At 37.2% G+C, this 13,960-nt stretch overlaps 1 protein-coding gene across 2 annotated transcripts in view; it reads right to left on the bottom strand.

Moving 5' to 3' along the window:
• Nucleotides 1-13,960, bottom strand: part of PREX2 (phosphatidylinositol-3,4,5-trisphosphate dependent Rac exchange factor 2) — a 170,199-nt gene that overhangs the window by 101,987 nt on the left and 54,252 nt on the right. For both annotated transcript variants that reach the window (XM_059861805.1, XM_059861795.1), the window contains 3 exons: nt 9,988-10,121; nt 7,877-7,980; nt 762-911 (listed from right to left, as the gene is read on the bottom strand). In XM_059861805.1, the coding sequence (XP_059717788.1) occupies nt 762-911; nt 7,877-7,980; nt 9,988-10,121 (388 nt within the window). The remainder of the gene's footprint in view (nt 1-761; nt 912-7,876; nt 7,981-9,987; nt 10,122-13,960) is intronic.

The raw sequence follows: 13,960 nt of genomic DNA, 5'->3' as shown, positions 1-13,960 counted from the left end.
AGGTCGTATTTTCTTTCAACATCAAGGCTCCAAATAGCATTACTAATTAGGATATTTGGGCTTTCAAATGAAATTAGCTCCAGAAAATGATGATGCATCATCTTTCCCTGCTTCTACTTGGTGCTGGGTTCACCTTGAACATGTGAAGTTATTCATGGTCACATTTGAGAACTTGGATTATATTTCATCCAAGTATTCTTCCACCTTAATTCAGTTACTCAGAAAGACAGTAGTTTTCCAAAGGTGATTGAAAGTGGTGATTACTTTCTTGGGTAGGAGGCAATACATCCAAGATGGAGTTGTGAATGTGTTGTGTACCATTTCAGTTTGGATCATCTGCATTAAGATCCAACAGAAAAAGCCTGCTCCTTTTGGTGACTCCAATGGCCAGTCACAAAGGGAATCAGTGCATACAAATCCCATGAGGCATTTAGGATAGACCCTCAGATACCACAAATCATGATAATACACTGGCCTCAATGAATTTATGACAGTTTATACTGGTTGAGGAAAAGCTGTAAAATCAGCGATTAAATCATATCCCCATTTCTCAAACAGCATTTACTACCAGCACATATGATTCAAGACATTATGCCCTTCCCAGTACAAGTTTGATTCATTTTTCCCAGACTGGTATTCATAAATCTTCAGCTGAACCTGACAGGACATGTTTGCCTACCAGCTGGTTTTGCTTTACACCTCAGCATAAAAATACAGTATGGCTTTCTGGCAGAGCAGCACAAGGAAGTTTATTGACCTACCTTTTCTTCTCTCTCGCTCTTTCAAAATAGCTTCTAGCCATTCTTGCTTCTCTTCAGGGGTTTTTGCCATGCATACAAACCATTTATTCTTTGCCGTGTTGTGGATCTTCCAGCCATTAATAACAGTGTGGCCACTGCTGTGGTAGTCAGCTGGGAATAGATAAAATTGCTTAAAGAGCACCAACTCATAAAAAAAAAGCAATAGCAATAGTTGCCACAATTACTAAAAACTTATCACCACACATAAAAGCCCAGAAAATACAGAAGAATAAAAATCAATTTAACGTTATCTGTGCCACTGTGAACTATAACTTAATAAACTGTAGTTTTAATTTTAGTAAATATTGTCCTTTGTAAAGTGTAACAGAGATTTGCCCAGCATATGGAAGAAGGTATAAAGTTGACACTAGAACAAGCAATGTCCTATTAAAAGAAAAGATAATGGAACTTTGGAGTACTTTTGTGTTAAACTGTAATAAATAATTCCTTAAACAAGCAGAATTGTTCTTTTCCCCCTTAAATTACTGAGTTGCTATGCTGGCTGACTTGATATACTAGTAAGTGTAAAAAACGACTAAATATTCAGGGGGAGGAATACAATTTCAATTTCACAAGTAATCAAAGCACAGATATTTGGGGTATCATTACTGGTTACCTGAAATGTAATTTCCCCTCAAACCATGACAGCAAGTATCTACCCTTACTAGTTTAAACAAACTGGAATATAATAAAGATGATCTGATCTAAAAACCAATGCATAATTCCTGAAATATGTTCCTAACAGCCTCATGTTTGATGGGCACATTACAAGAGGTAGGGGTGCTGATGTTCTTAGATAACTAGAACTCCTGACTTGCAACATGTAAAAATATCTGTGCTGTAGAAATCAAATTATTTACTATTTATTACTCTATATTTACCTCTATAGCAATTGATTTTACCATGCTAGTTCATAAATGTCATTCAGAAATTCCAAAATGAATCCCCTAACTATCCTTCACTAGGATTACATTAATTTCCTGGGGAAAAAAAAGTGAGGGATAAATGCATTATGATAAGAAAAAATCTTTTTTCATGAAACACAGACTAAAAAACTAAGGCTAGCAACTACAATACAAAACATTAAGAAAAATCAAAGGTCAATATTTTCTCACCACAAACTTTCATTAAGTGGCAAAAAAGTCCTAAGGCCAACCCTGCACTAGTGCAATAACTACGCAGCTTTTCATCTAGTAAATACTTTTTCAGCCCTATTTTTTATGATGAGATGAGATTTTCTGAAACTGAAACCCTTGCTGAAATGCTTGCTAAGATTTATCATAAATCTCAGCAGACATGCTAGTATCCTTTCAATAACTTTGCATTTTAATTAGATGGAAAGCAGCCAAGCTTTTGTACTGGGCTGGGAAATGTCAGGAACTACTAGAAAATCATGAGACTGATGGCTAATTTCTAAACCAACAAAACTTTCTAGTACTCAAAGCACGTAAAAAAGTGCAAGCAAGTCTATGACAGGGGAAAAACTGAAGTTATTTTTCCAACATCATGTTTATGCTACTCAGCTATTTATCATATTTTTATTTGCATAGCCTACGCATAGTATCCTTTGTTTCTTTAAAAACATTGTTTCTTGAAAATTACCCATCATACTATTCATGCAGTCTTAGAAAATCAGACCCAAAAGTCAAGGACAAGAAATAAGTCTCAGACAGAAACTCTCAACTAGCAGACTGCAGACCCTTGAGGATCAGAGGCAGAAGCACTACTGGAGGAAGGAAAGTTAAGGTTCCCTTGTCTATTTATTAAGTTAGAAGTGAATACATATAAAAATGCAGGGTCATAATTTCCCTGTGGTCTTTGTTACTGTATGTCCATCATCACAAGACACATTGTGTAGGGAAATGATTACTTGTTCACAGAACCACAGTTAAAACTGTAGCCAAAAAAAAAAATCAAAAATGAGGGCTCAGACTCACAAACGGGTTCAGACTGCCCCACCTTAGACAAAAAATTGGTGTCAACTTAGTAGCATAATTCAGAAAAGAAAATGGTGTGCCCAGACACTTGAATCTCTCAATGTAGAAATGACTTTTTAAATTTGCAGCTTCCTTGGCCTCTGAGGGTTTGTAACTGCAGGGCCAGGAGCACCCCAGCTATTTGACCACACTCACCTCATTCCACCACAAACTCACAGAAACCTGGGAAAGGCCCAATCACCAAGCTAGGGATTAAGACTGCCTAATGTATAAGAGAGGGCACTGAGCTCAGGTGGACAAAAACATGTAGCTGCTGTCCAGCTTTGTTATAGTAACACACTGCAGTGATGCCCACTTGGAATTCAGCCTCTGTCTCCAACTGCAACACAGCTGCTTTCTCCCTTGCTCTTCACACTCTCTGTGAAGGGGAGCAGTTCCTGCAATCCTCCAAGGCTCCCATGAGCAATTTCTTCTCCCCAACACACCCCTGTTCATAGTCAAGAGCAGCTCAGCATTACACTGTCATCTCCTACTTTCTTTGACCTGGCTATTGGGCAAAATCTGGTGAAGAGCTGCCAGCCAGCCAGGAGGTGTGCATGTCCTGCCTGCCCAGCTGCTCTGCACATCTGCACACTCTTCACATCAATGCAATCACAGCTGGCAGCCAGGCTAAACAAAGAATTTCAAAATCTGACATAATGGTTACAGAAGGAAGAGGAGCACGAGACTGCTGTTTGCTCCATGCAAAGTCTGAACGAGCAGGATCAAAAAATCATTAAACCTACAACTTTCCTAGGAAAGGTGATGAAAGATGACATCATCTTTTAATGTGACTTGGTAATACATTAAAGCTTGTAATTTGAACTGCAATATATTGTTCAAAATTCAAGACTCATATCTTTGAGTGATGAATAAGAAGCAATTTGTTGCAGCTGTATACAAAAGAATTTTCTTCTTCCCTTAAAATAAGTAAACAGAAGTCTCTGTACTGAAGTACTTTCACATTTCTTAGAGGTTCTTAGGAGCATCAATGCTCAGAAATACCAAGGAAATAATTTCTGCACAATTTCAATTTCCAGTCTCCATGTGTACTTTTTGATGCATTTTCCAGCTACTTTTATCATGTTACATTTTTTCTGTATCATGCCTCAGCTCAAACCTAGAGAGGACAGAACTACTATACAAGAAGCAAACATAAATCTGGTATTTCCTAAGTCTCAAGTGCTTTTCTTCATAAACTAAGTACCATTCATTTAACGGCTGATGAATGCCTTTAGAAATGTATTTTTCTCTCAAAAGTGAATTTTCGAAACTGGTACAGAAAAAAGAATATGATTACCATAAAGCCACCTTTCTAATACTTGCAAGTGATTGTGTAGTCACATTATTTTAAGATCATAAATAGTTGGCCCTGATAAGTAATATGCATTCCACTTTAATCAGTGCAATCAAGAAAAAACAGAGTGCTTCATGGTGCTGAAACAAAAAAAGAAAGCTGACACCAACTGTACTGCTCAGCCAAGGCCTAATTTCATCAAAGAAAAATTGCATTTCAGAAAAAGCTTTGTTAATTTCTGTAGGCATGTCATTAGCATGATAATAAACCACACTGGGAATCTGTTTTGCTATTTCTCTGCTTCTGCTCACAAACAATGAAGATTACATTCCTACATCTATCAATGCTGGAAGCAAACACTCTCAGTTGCCCTGTTCCCTGGAGCTCCATGGTTCCTTATATAAAGTGAAAAGGGGATCCCAAAATCTGCAGTAAAGAACTGTGGAAGTATTATCTAGACTCAATAGTCTTTGATGTTTTTAAAGAGATCCATCTGGAGTGCATGACAAAGAGTCCTGCACAGATATGAAAATATAAGCACTGTATCCAGAGCTTCCACTCTAAAATAGGAATAACAGAAATTGATAGGTAATAGATGATTAAAGAGAATAAAATAATACAATACCAAAAAAAGCACATGCAAAGCTATTGTGAGTGACACAAGGACAACTACATTACTCCTCTTGGGAACACAATGAGACAAAAGAAAACAGCTGAATAGTACAGGGCTACAGCTCAAACATGGATGAAGACAGGGGATGAGAAACAAGACATCTGGGTGTAACAAATGAGAGCAGTAAAGAAAGCAGGACAGACAAAGGTTAAAGAAGGACATCATGATCTTAGTGAAAGGAAAAAATACCTGTCTGAGGAGAGGGAAGACAGAAGTCTCACAAGGAAGGAAAAGTGCAGGTAGAGTTAAATAAAAAAAAGGGGAGGGTGACAAGAAAAAGGCAGAAAGGTGTCACAGACCAGGGAATTAACACAGAAATTTCCACATTTCAAAGAGAATCACAGAAAGGAGGCATGAAATAGCCGAAATCAAAAGGAAGAATAAATTTGAGGATATTGAATATACTGAAATGGAAAAAGGAGAAAATGTGTTGATAGGGAAAAAATGCAGGTAAAAAGAATCATAGCATGGTTTGGGTTAGAAGGGCCCTTGGAAATAACCTGCAATGAACAGGGACATTTTCAGCTAGATCAGGTTGCTCAGAGCTCCATTCAACCTGACTTCAAATGCTTCCAGGGACTGAGCATCCACCAACTCTTGTAAGTTAGAAATCAGGCTAACCAAACTATTGATGATGTTGCAGAAGTGTGGAAAGGAGTATGGATTCTGGAAATAATGTAAATATAAAAGTGACAAGAACTGATATGGCTCAGGAGAGCAAGGGGGAAGGAAGCATGAACCCTTCAGGACTGGGTACAAGGCTATAGGAAATGCGGATAGTAGCCAAATTTCCTGGGGCTGAAGGAAATTAGACAACTGGTGTCTGCATAGAGGAAAACTATTTGCACTTAGCCACATTATAATTTAAGATTAATTGAGGAAGAAAACCAACAGGCAGGAAAGAAAACGAACAGTGTGAAAAAGACCAAGGACTGAATAGCTAGAACAAGTAAATGAAGAAAGGTAGGACAGATAGAGGATCAAAGAAACATTTCCTAAAGCCAACACTAAATGCATAACAATATGTGGGGAGGAGTCAGTTAAAGATGAATAGTTACAGAATTCTTGGAATGTTCATCAGGAAGAAGACGGTGGGTATAATCCTCTGGACACAGTAATGTTAACGCTTAGAAGCAAAGAGATGCTGTCTTAGAAAGTGACATGATGCAAACAGGGAAACTGCCTTTGATTTCCAAGGCACATTTCAGAAGATGAAAGAAAATAAATTAAAGGAAGTCAAACAGTACATGACAGGAAAGACTGAAATAATCAACTCTCTTTTTTGCATAAACAAACCACTGAGGTTTTATACAAATAAAGCTAAACTTTGGGCAGTGATATAGGCTGGAAAAGGGAAATAGCAGGGTAAAGAATATTGAATAAAATATATTCAGCTCGAAGAGGCTTGAAGAAATTCACTGCAGTATACCCACAGATAGCTTGGAATCACTAACTAAATCAGTGGGCCTGGGAAGGACATAACCCAAAACAGATGTCAAGGAGTTCTTACAAAAAATGTCTGGTAAGCAAAGACAATGAATCAAGAGTGACACCACAGTGCTTTACCTTATGTTCAGCATTTTTCAACATTTTCATGAATAGCTTAAATGGTTCAGTGGTAACATTGTTCATGGAAGCAAGTCAAGAAGCATTGCAAGAGCTTTGGGGAACAAGATGTGAATTCTGAATACTTTACAAATTGTACGAATGCTAAGATAAAACTTCAGTACAGAAAAGAAAGTAATTATCAGTTCTACTCTCAGACATTAATACAGTAAAAACTATAATGGGATAGGCACCAGCACTGCACAAAATGCTCTGCTCTGGTCTTCTTGAACAATGAAAAATAATGCTCTCAGAAAAGCCAAACACTCCTGGGATTAGTAGCAGACATCCCACGTTGCAGCACTACAGTAATTATTCTGGCACTGGTAAAATTTCAGCTCTAGACACTTCAGTCATAAATTCCAAGCATTTATTAATGTAATTTCTTTATAAAATTTAATGAGAATGACAAAAGACAGAAGCAAACTGATCAAAACATAAAATCCAAAGGACAAAAAATTAAATTATAAAATAAAAACACTACACATGAAAAAAAGTTGAAAGACTTTGAAATACGAGATGGAGGAAAGAGACAACAGTCTTACAATAAACTATTTTGTTGCAATAAAAACAACAGTCAATTTTTTCTCCAGGTCAGTTCTACCGTCTACTCTGTAAAACAAGAAGTGAGCAACCAATTTTGAACACAAGGAAATCAAGAACAGAAAAAAAAATTAATTTTAAAGAAATATTCAATTCCTATGAAACTTACTTAGAAGTAAATTCATTGTTATGAATGCTCAAGTTTAGAACAAAATTACATTGAGAAATGCTTGGAATCCATTGTAGAGGACAAACCTAACACTATTTTAAAATATCAGGAAAAGCAATATATAACTCACAAAAATTTGCTCCAGACTCACATATGTGCAATACCACTACAAGTTTCACATACCACTTTTTTTTAGCTTTATATTAAAAAAGCCCAAAATACTTTCATTGCAAAAAAAAAATGTAATTATTGCTAAGCTTAAAGGTTAAACTCAAGTTTCTAAAACAAAAATTGACATATCTAAGAATACTTTGGGTTTTCACTTTAGTGATGCATGTCCTGAAAATTTCAAGTAATCTTATGGCTTATATCCCTAAAGACATTTTTAAAAAACCTTCCTTATGTTACAATTTAAGCATTTATAGTGCTTCATCCCAATAGAGGCAGGTTTCCCACTTGCTGTTATAAACATACCACGCACCTAAGGATAAGATTTTTAAGAGTGCTGGAATGCTGTAAAGTGAGGTTAAATATGTAATTTCAGTTGAGCAATAAACGTCACCTTATTTTATTACTCTGTTCATGTAAGCATAAAATAGCCATCTATGGCTGCCCAGCTAATAATGGATGAAAGCAATGATGTGTCACAGAAGCAGAATTTTGACATTAATAGATAGTGCTTTTAAAGCAGCATCTTCCTCTTTCTTTCTAAATATAAGGAGCATTCTCCATTCTGAAAGAAATTATGGAGCTGCATTTGATTTCATCACCTCAAAAGACAGCTCTGGAAATGAGCCACACAAATTTACTCACCTGTTCCATCATCTACGTTCTCCACTTCCATCACTTCCGTGTTTATTCTGCCCCGGAAAAGGTAACGGTGGCCGTCTGTAGATGCTTTGCTGTTCTTCAATCTCCTGGAAAAAGAAAGAGCACAAAAGCATGTCATCCATTCCTTTCTTCTGTGTTTCTACACTGCTACCTGTACCTGCAGCATTTGGAGACCACTGTAAGGATCACAACTCCTTAACACCCGTGCAGGTGGGCTGTGGAAACTGCTGCTGAATGGGATGCTGCTGATGGAAATGCAAAGATGCTCCAGCTGGTAAGAGTCAGCTGCAAATTCCTGCCTCAATGAGAGCTCAGTGGGAAAGTCTCACTCTGTAAAAGCTCTACTCCAACACTTTGGTACCTATGTGCTGTTGTCTGCCATCCAAGACAGAAAAAAGGAGAGCCTTTTCTCCTAGCTGATGTGGTCTCCCTGTTAGTCCAGAAATTCAACATGAGGGTAGTGTGACTGAAAAGTATTAAATGAGAACATCTTTGGGTAGAAATCCTGACCTACACACATTAGCATCATAAGTGGGATTTATGTAGGGAAGATTGAAGACAACATCTTTCCTTCCTAATGCAAGGGTTAACAGAGAATTGTAATTAAGGAGTGCTGAAGTTTGAGGCAGTTTCACTGCAATATGCTCCAAAGCACTTTGCATTGCTGTAACTGTTCACAGTGAAGCCAATGCCATTGGAGAGCCCCAGTTCTAGACAGCTTTTCACACCTCAGATAAACCAGGGATTATTGTCTATTTTTCCTATGACAATAATTAATACTGTATATCAAACAAAGCTCAGCTTCTAAGAATTAAGGATCTCCTGAATTTTGACCTTCATTCACTCCAAAGAGGTACTAATTTTCAGAAAATCCCCTGCCTCTCAGTCATTACTTTATTACTGCACCATAAATTTATTATTCAAAAATTGAGGAATTCATTAAAAATACAAAGAAAGCAAAAAAAGCAAAACCAGCATAAAGCATAAAGTTTCAGTATTACATGTTTTTTCTTTCCAAAGTGAGTAAATCCAATAGCTCTACTGAGCTTTCAAACTATAAACCCAAATATAGCATTCCATGCTTACACCAACAACTCTGCCACAAAAGGAGGGTTAAAAATTACATAAAATATCTCATACCATGAAGGCAAGGCAATTTCTGTAAAATTACTAAAATACAATTTCTCTATTTCCACACTTGCCAACCAATATTTAAAGTCTCTTGCTGGAAATAATACATTAATTTCTCATCTTGAACTTTGAAATTACATTCTAAACTGCAATACTCCTACATCTGCAGAGATGCCACCATGGTACCAGTCACGGACATGACTGTTCAAAACTAAACTGCATCTTTCATGCAGTTTGAGACTTTCATCCAATAGTGCATTTTAGTGAGAAAATGGCTATAAAAATATGCAACTTTGTGGAGGACAACTGAAAAGATACTATGTAACCAGCAACTTATTTGTAATTGCAGGACAATAACAAATATCAGAAATTTTTAAAAGAAGATGCATCATGCATCCAGGAATTTATCAAATATCTACCCAGTAATGTGTATTTAGTAGCTACTCTAAAACACCTTCTGGATTAAAGAGACAACTTTGAGCAGCAAGAGGGATATTTGCACATAGGAGAACCCTTATTTCTCACAACAGTATCTACAGAAGTTTGTTGCTGAACTAAGGAATTGATCTTTGGAATGCAGCAAGCAGCTGGTTGTTTTCCCTGATTACAAATATAAGGCATGAAACTCTTGAATATGTAGAGACTTATTTTATTGCACAAGCTACAATACTAACTTCTTTGAACTAAAAATTCAGACTGTTTACACTTCCTAGAATAGAGTGAGGCCATCACATATAACCTGCTGTGGAAGGCTGACAAAACAGATTCTTTTTCCCCACACTTCAGTACTAGGAACCTGCATCCATATAATTTTTTTCCAATTGCTTAAATTAAATAATTCTCTTTGGTTGATAAGTTTCTTCTAAAAATGTTAACTTTTATGCTGTGGTTCTTATGGAACACCATACTCATGATTAGCTCAATGTGGGAAAAACACATTACTTTTTAAAGTAAACATTTACCTGTGCTTTTTTTTGCAGTAGACCAGAAGATTATCAAAAAGAAAAAATATCCTCTCTTGGATATTTCCTGCTGAGATTTTCAGTAGTAGTCCACTTCGCAGCATTTCTGTACACGTGTCTGTGATGTTGGACCCCTAAAATTGGGTGGAAAGAGATTACTCTCCTAGTAAGAACTGAAGTACTTTGCATCAACTAATGAAAAGTTTCTTATACAAACTCACAAGTATAACAATTATCTCTAAAGAACAAGTCATGGTAATTTATTGCATTGTAATTATGCAATCATCTGTAATGATGTTTAATACTAGCTTTGTGAATAGACACAGTTTAATCACAAAGTTTCCAAATTATATTACTTTTGTGCAAAGACCTCTCCTGAAAATCAGGCCAACTTTATCCAATAACTCCTATCCTCAGTAACTTGATTCAGAAACATCTGAAGATGGGGCTTTACAGGACATAATCTATGCCATGATGAAACTGGAAGCTGAAGCAACCTGGGACTTGAGCATCACTGAGGGTAGATACTTCTACACTAGATTAGGCTAAGCACAGAAACAAAAATTAAAAACCAGCAAGATATAAAACTTGGGGAAAAAACTTGGGCAAAACTTGGGCTGCATGTGCAGCTAGGACTCTCTAGTATACTTCCTCCTAACCTACTCCAAAGACATCAGAATTTTGGTAAGGTTTAGATGTTTGGGATTAAACTTCCCATGCCTCATTTCTGCTTCAACACAGATTATTCACGTGAAAAAGCATCAGGCATTTTGATAAAATTTAATGAAAAATAAGCAACTTTGATGAAGGAAAATATTTTTTTTAAAAATTATATGAAGAAATTCATGGACCTTATATGTCTTGTAAAGAGAAATTTACCTCTCAAGGAAGCCCTACCTTGAACTCTGAGGTGCATTTTGCTAGTCTGAAAAATCATGCTCCTGTGGGACAGAGCTGCTGTCCAAGTGCATGTCCATCCAGACATGCAATCCTATTGATAATTTCATTATCTATTGTGCTGGCTGCATCAAGCACACCCAGGGTTTGAAGAGTTTCCTGACTTGAGGGAGTCAAAGCCAGCTTGGAAAACCTGCAAAAAGCCAAGACTCTCTTGTCATCTACACATGTTCTGAATGGTTCAGGCATGTGATAGCTGCAGTTACTTCCTCTTCTTGACCTAACCACAGTAGTCCCAAGAAAAATGGATTCAATTAAGAGCCAAGAAGCGACCACGCATTCTGCTCTCACAGTTCTTCATCCTTCTGTCCATCCTTTGTATGGCACAGCTGTGAATATTGAGCAACAGCTCAGTCTGTCCTAAGGAGAATGCAGTCTGTTTACAGAGATAAGTGAGATTGCACAACCATCACACTGGAACACAATCCAGATCTCTAAGCAAAGCCACTTCAGGATCTGTACCAACTAACCACTGCTGCTTCCATTCAGGATCAAGTGATCAAACAAGCCAAGATGAATGTCACCTATAGCCATTGCAGCACATTTCCCTTCCTAAGACAGCATCAGTACCAGCATGCTAATTTTACAGTTGTATTCAAAATCAAACACTGAAACATTTTAAAAGCACACTCAGTGATATAAATTAGGCATAAATTAGGGCTGTGTGTAATGCTTGTTGACTATAATTACAGAAAAACAGGTCACTTTTTTCCATTCCATTTCATTGCTTTTGTGTATTAAAGAGTAAACAATATCTTATTCTGTGTTTCAAATTTGCTGGGATAGTACTTACTAACAATTTGCATTTTAAAAGGTTGGATACTTTCTAAAGGGTCTCGGTTTGTTTTTTACACAAAACTTCAACTTGGCAGAAAAATAGTAGTTTTTTGTAAGGAAGCCAAAAAATATCAGCTTAAGGCTTCAGAACCGTACAAGAAGTTTCAGCTTTCTAAAAAAGGATGGAATTCTTTTCACAGAAAGGATTTTGTTAAAAAGTTTGTCTTTTCTTATGAAAGAATTTGATTTTCAGTATAGAAAAACACAACCTTTTCCCAACAGTCCCAATAAGATCTGCTAATGTGTCAGCATCTTGTCATAAAATAACACATTTAATACATATTTTAAGTGTATATAATTCAGGCTACCTGACTTATTTTACAATCACCTCATTCATTATTCAAGTTTAATGTGACAGTATGGCAGTGAGGGCTGTCTGTCCCACGTTACTACCCTTTGTTATCCTCCTAATTTTGTTCCCTTTGTAAAATATACTGCTAGGTGATGAAAATAAGGTTCTAGAGATACTTTTTTCCCCTTGGAGACATTTCATCCAAAGACTGAACAGTGTCAATGTCACTTCCCAGATACCTTCTGACAAGATCAAAACCCATGCTGGTGTGATTGCAGGTCAGTGAATTTTGTTAGGGCTGTTCTATTTGCTGAAGTCCAAGGGAATAAGAAAACAGGACCAGAAGTCACATCTTGTTGTCCTACATAACACTGCAAGTGCAGAAAAATCCCCTGTCACTCCCCTGCCTATGTAATACTTAGAACTTGCCTGCTTCTAGACTTTAGGTGGGCATGGAGTTGAAATGGAGAAAAATGGAAAGGTATATTATCTGAAAGCACTGCTGTTTCTACATCTGGGGTGAGCATGACTCTCTACCACATCCCTTAGAGATGAAAAACATGCCTGAGGAAGGATGAAGCAGAGAGCACACACAAGCACTGCCATGTCTACCACACAATTCAAAGGGCTGACAACCACAGCAAGCTTTCATGAAGGATGGAGCTACACCTTAACCCTTCCAGGGATTCTCACCAGGAACACCAAGCTACAGCTGAGATCCAGCCCAGTAGGACAATTCACTTATCCAGCTCCAAGCTGTCCCTCTCATGGGGGAATGGTCAAGGCTGCACTTACAAATGAGGGGTCACCCTCATCCCAGAAGCAGGTGAGACTTTCTGCTGCACAGCTAAAACTGATCTACACTACCTACAATATTCTGGAACAACAAAACCTTCTGATACAAACTTGTTTTCATTATGCATTCACACTGAAACTACCATAGGAATTTCCAATATAAGCAACTTGAACTTGAAAAGCAATTTGCTATTTCAAAGTTTTCACAGACATGTAAACTCAGTGCTTCTAAGAAGAGATGATAGAGTTGCTCAACCTAAATGTAAAATCACTACTACTACTATGCTATTCATGCTTCTGTATATTTAAAGTACCTGCAAGTAGAAATCATGGGCTATTTTCAGTGAAACCAGTGTTTTTGTTACCTGTCAATTTGAAAATGCCATGTATTGTACAAACAAACCCATTTTAATCATCTTCCAACAAATCACATAAATAATTCAGTTGGGGGGAAAAAAACAACCTCGAAGCAGGCTTATACTGTGAATCTAGACTAATTTTGCCTCCATCTGTCCTACTGGGTCACTAAAGTCTGTATAGCAATCCTCTTCTGTGGGTAGCATCCCAACCAAATACTCTGTGCCCCCCTTTGAGGATAGCTGCTATGGAATTAAAAGCCCATCAAATCTTGGAGCCTGCTGGCTATTTTGGTATCACTGGCTTCTGATAACCATAGGTGCCAGTTAGATACCTATGATTCTAACTAAGGAAACAGCTCAGGTGAGAGGTCTGAAATGTGGGCTACCATGACCATATCAAAAAAACAAAACCACTGGAAGGAGAGAGATTCTGTCTCAGGTAAGACATTACTTGATGATATGGAATCACATCAACAAGTAATATTTGGAAGGGAAAGGAACAGAATACCCCATGCTACTGTCACTAAGTTGGCCTATGACTCATATTGTTCAGCTTCCAGCTTACAACAAATGCAACAATTTTATTTTTTCTTCTCTCACTGAAACATCCACGCAAATTTTACTGACAGACTCCTTGAGCTGCTGAGCCATTCTCCAACTGAGACAGCCACCTACACAAGTTCTGAATTCAGGCCAATAAATTAAACCACTTAGGAAATTAAATGAGAAAGTC

The sequence above is a fragment of the Haemorhous mexicanus genome, chromosome 1 (assembly GCF_027477595.1).
Source record: "Haemorhous mexicanus isolate bHaeMex1 chromosome 1, bHaeMex1.pri, whole genome shotgun sequence".
Taxonomy (NCBI): domain Eukaryota; kingdom Metazoa; phylum Chordata; class Aves; order Passeriformes; family Fringillidae; genus Haemorhous; species Haemorhous mexicanus.
Note: the sequence above shows the minus strand (reverse complement) of the source record. Positions and strands in the feature narration are given on the sequence as shown.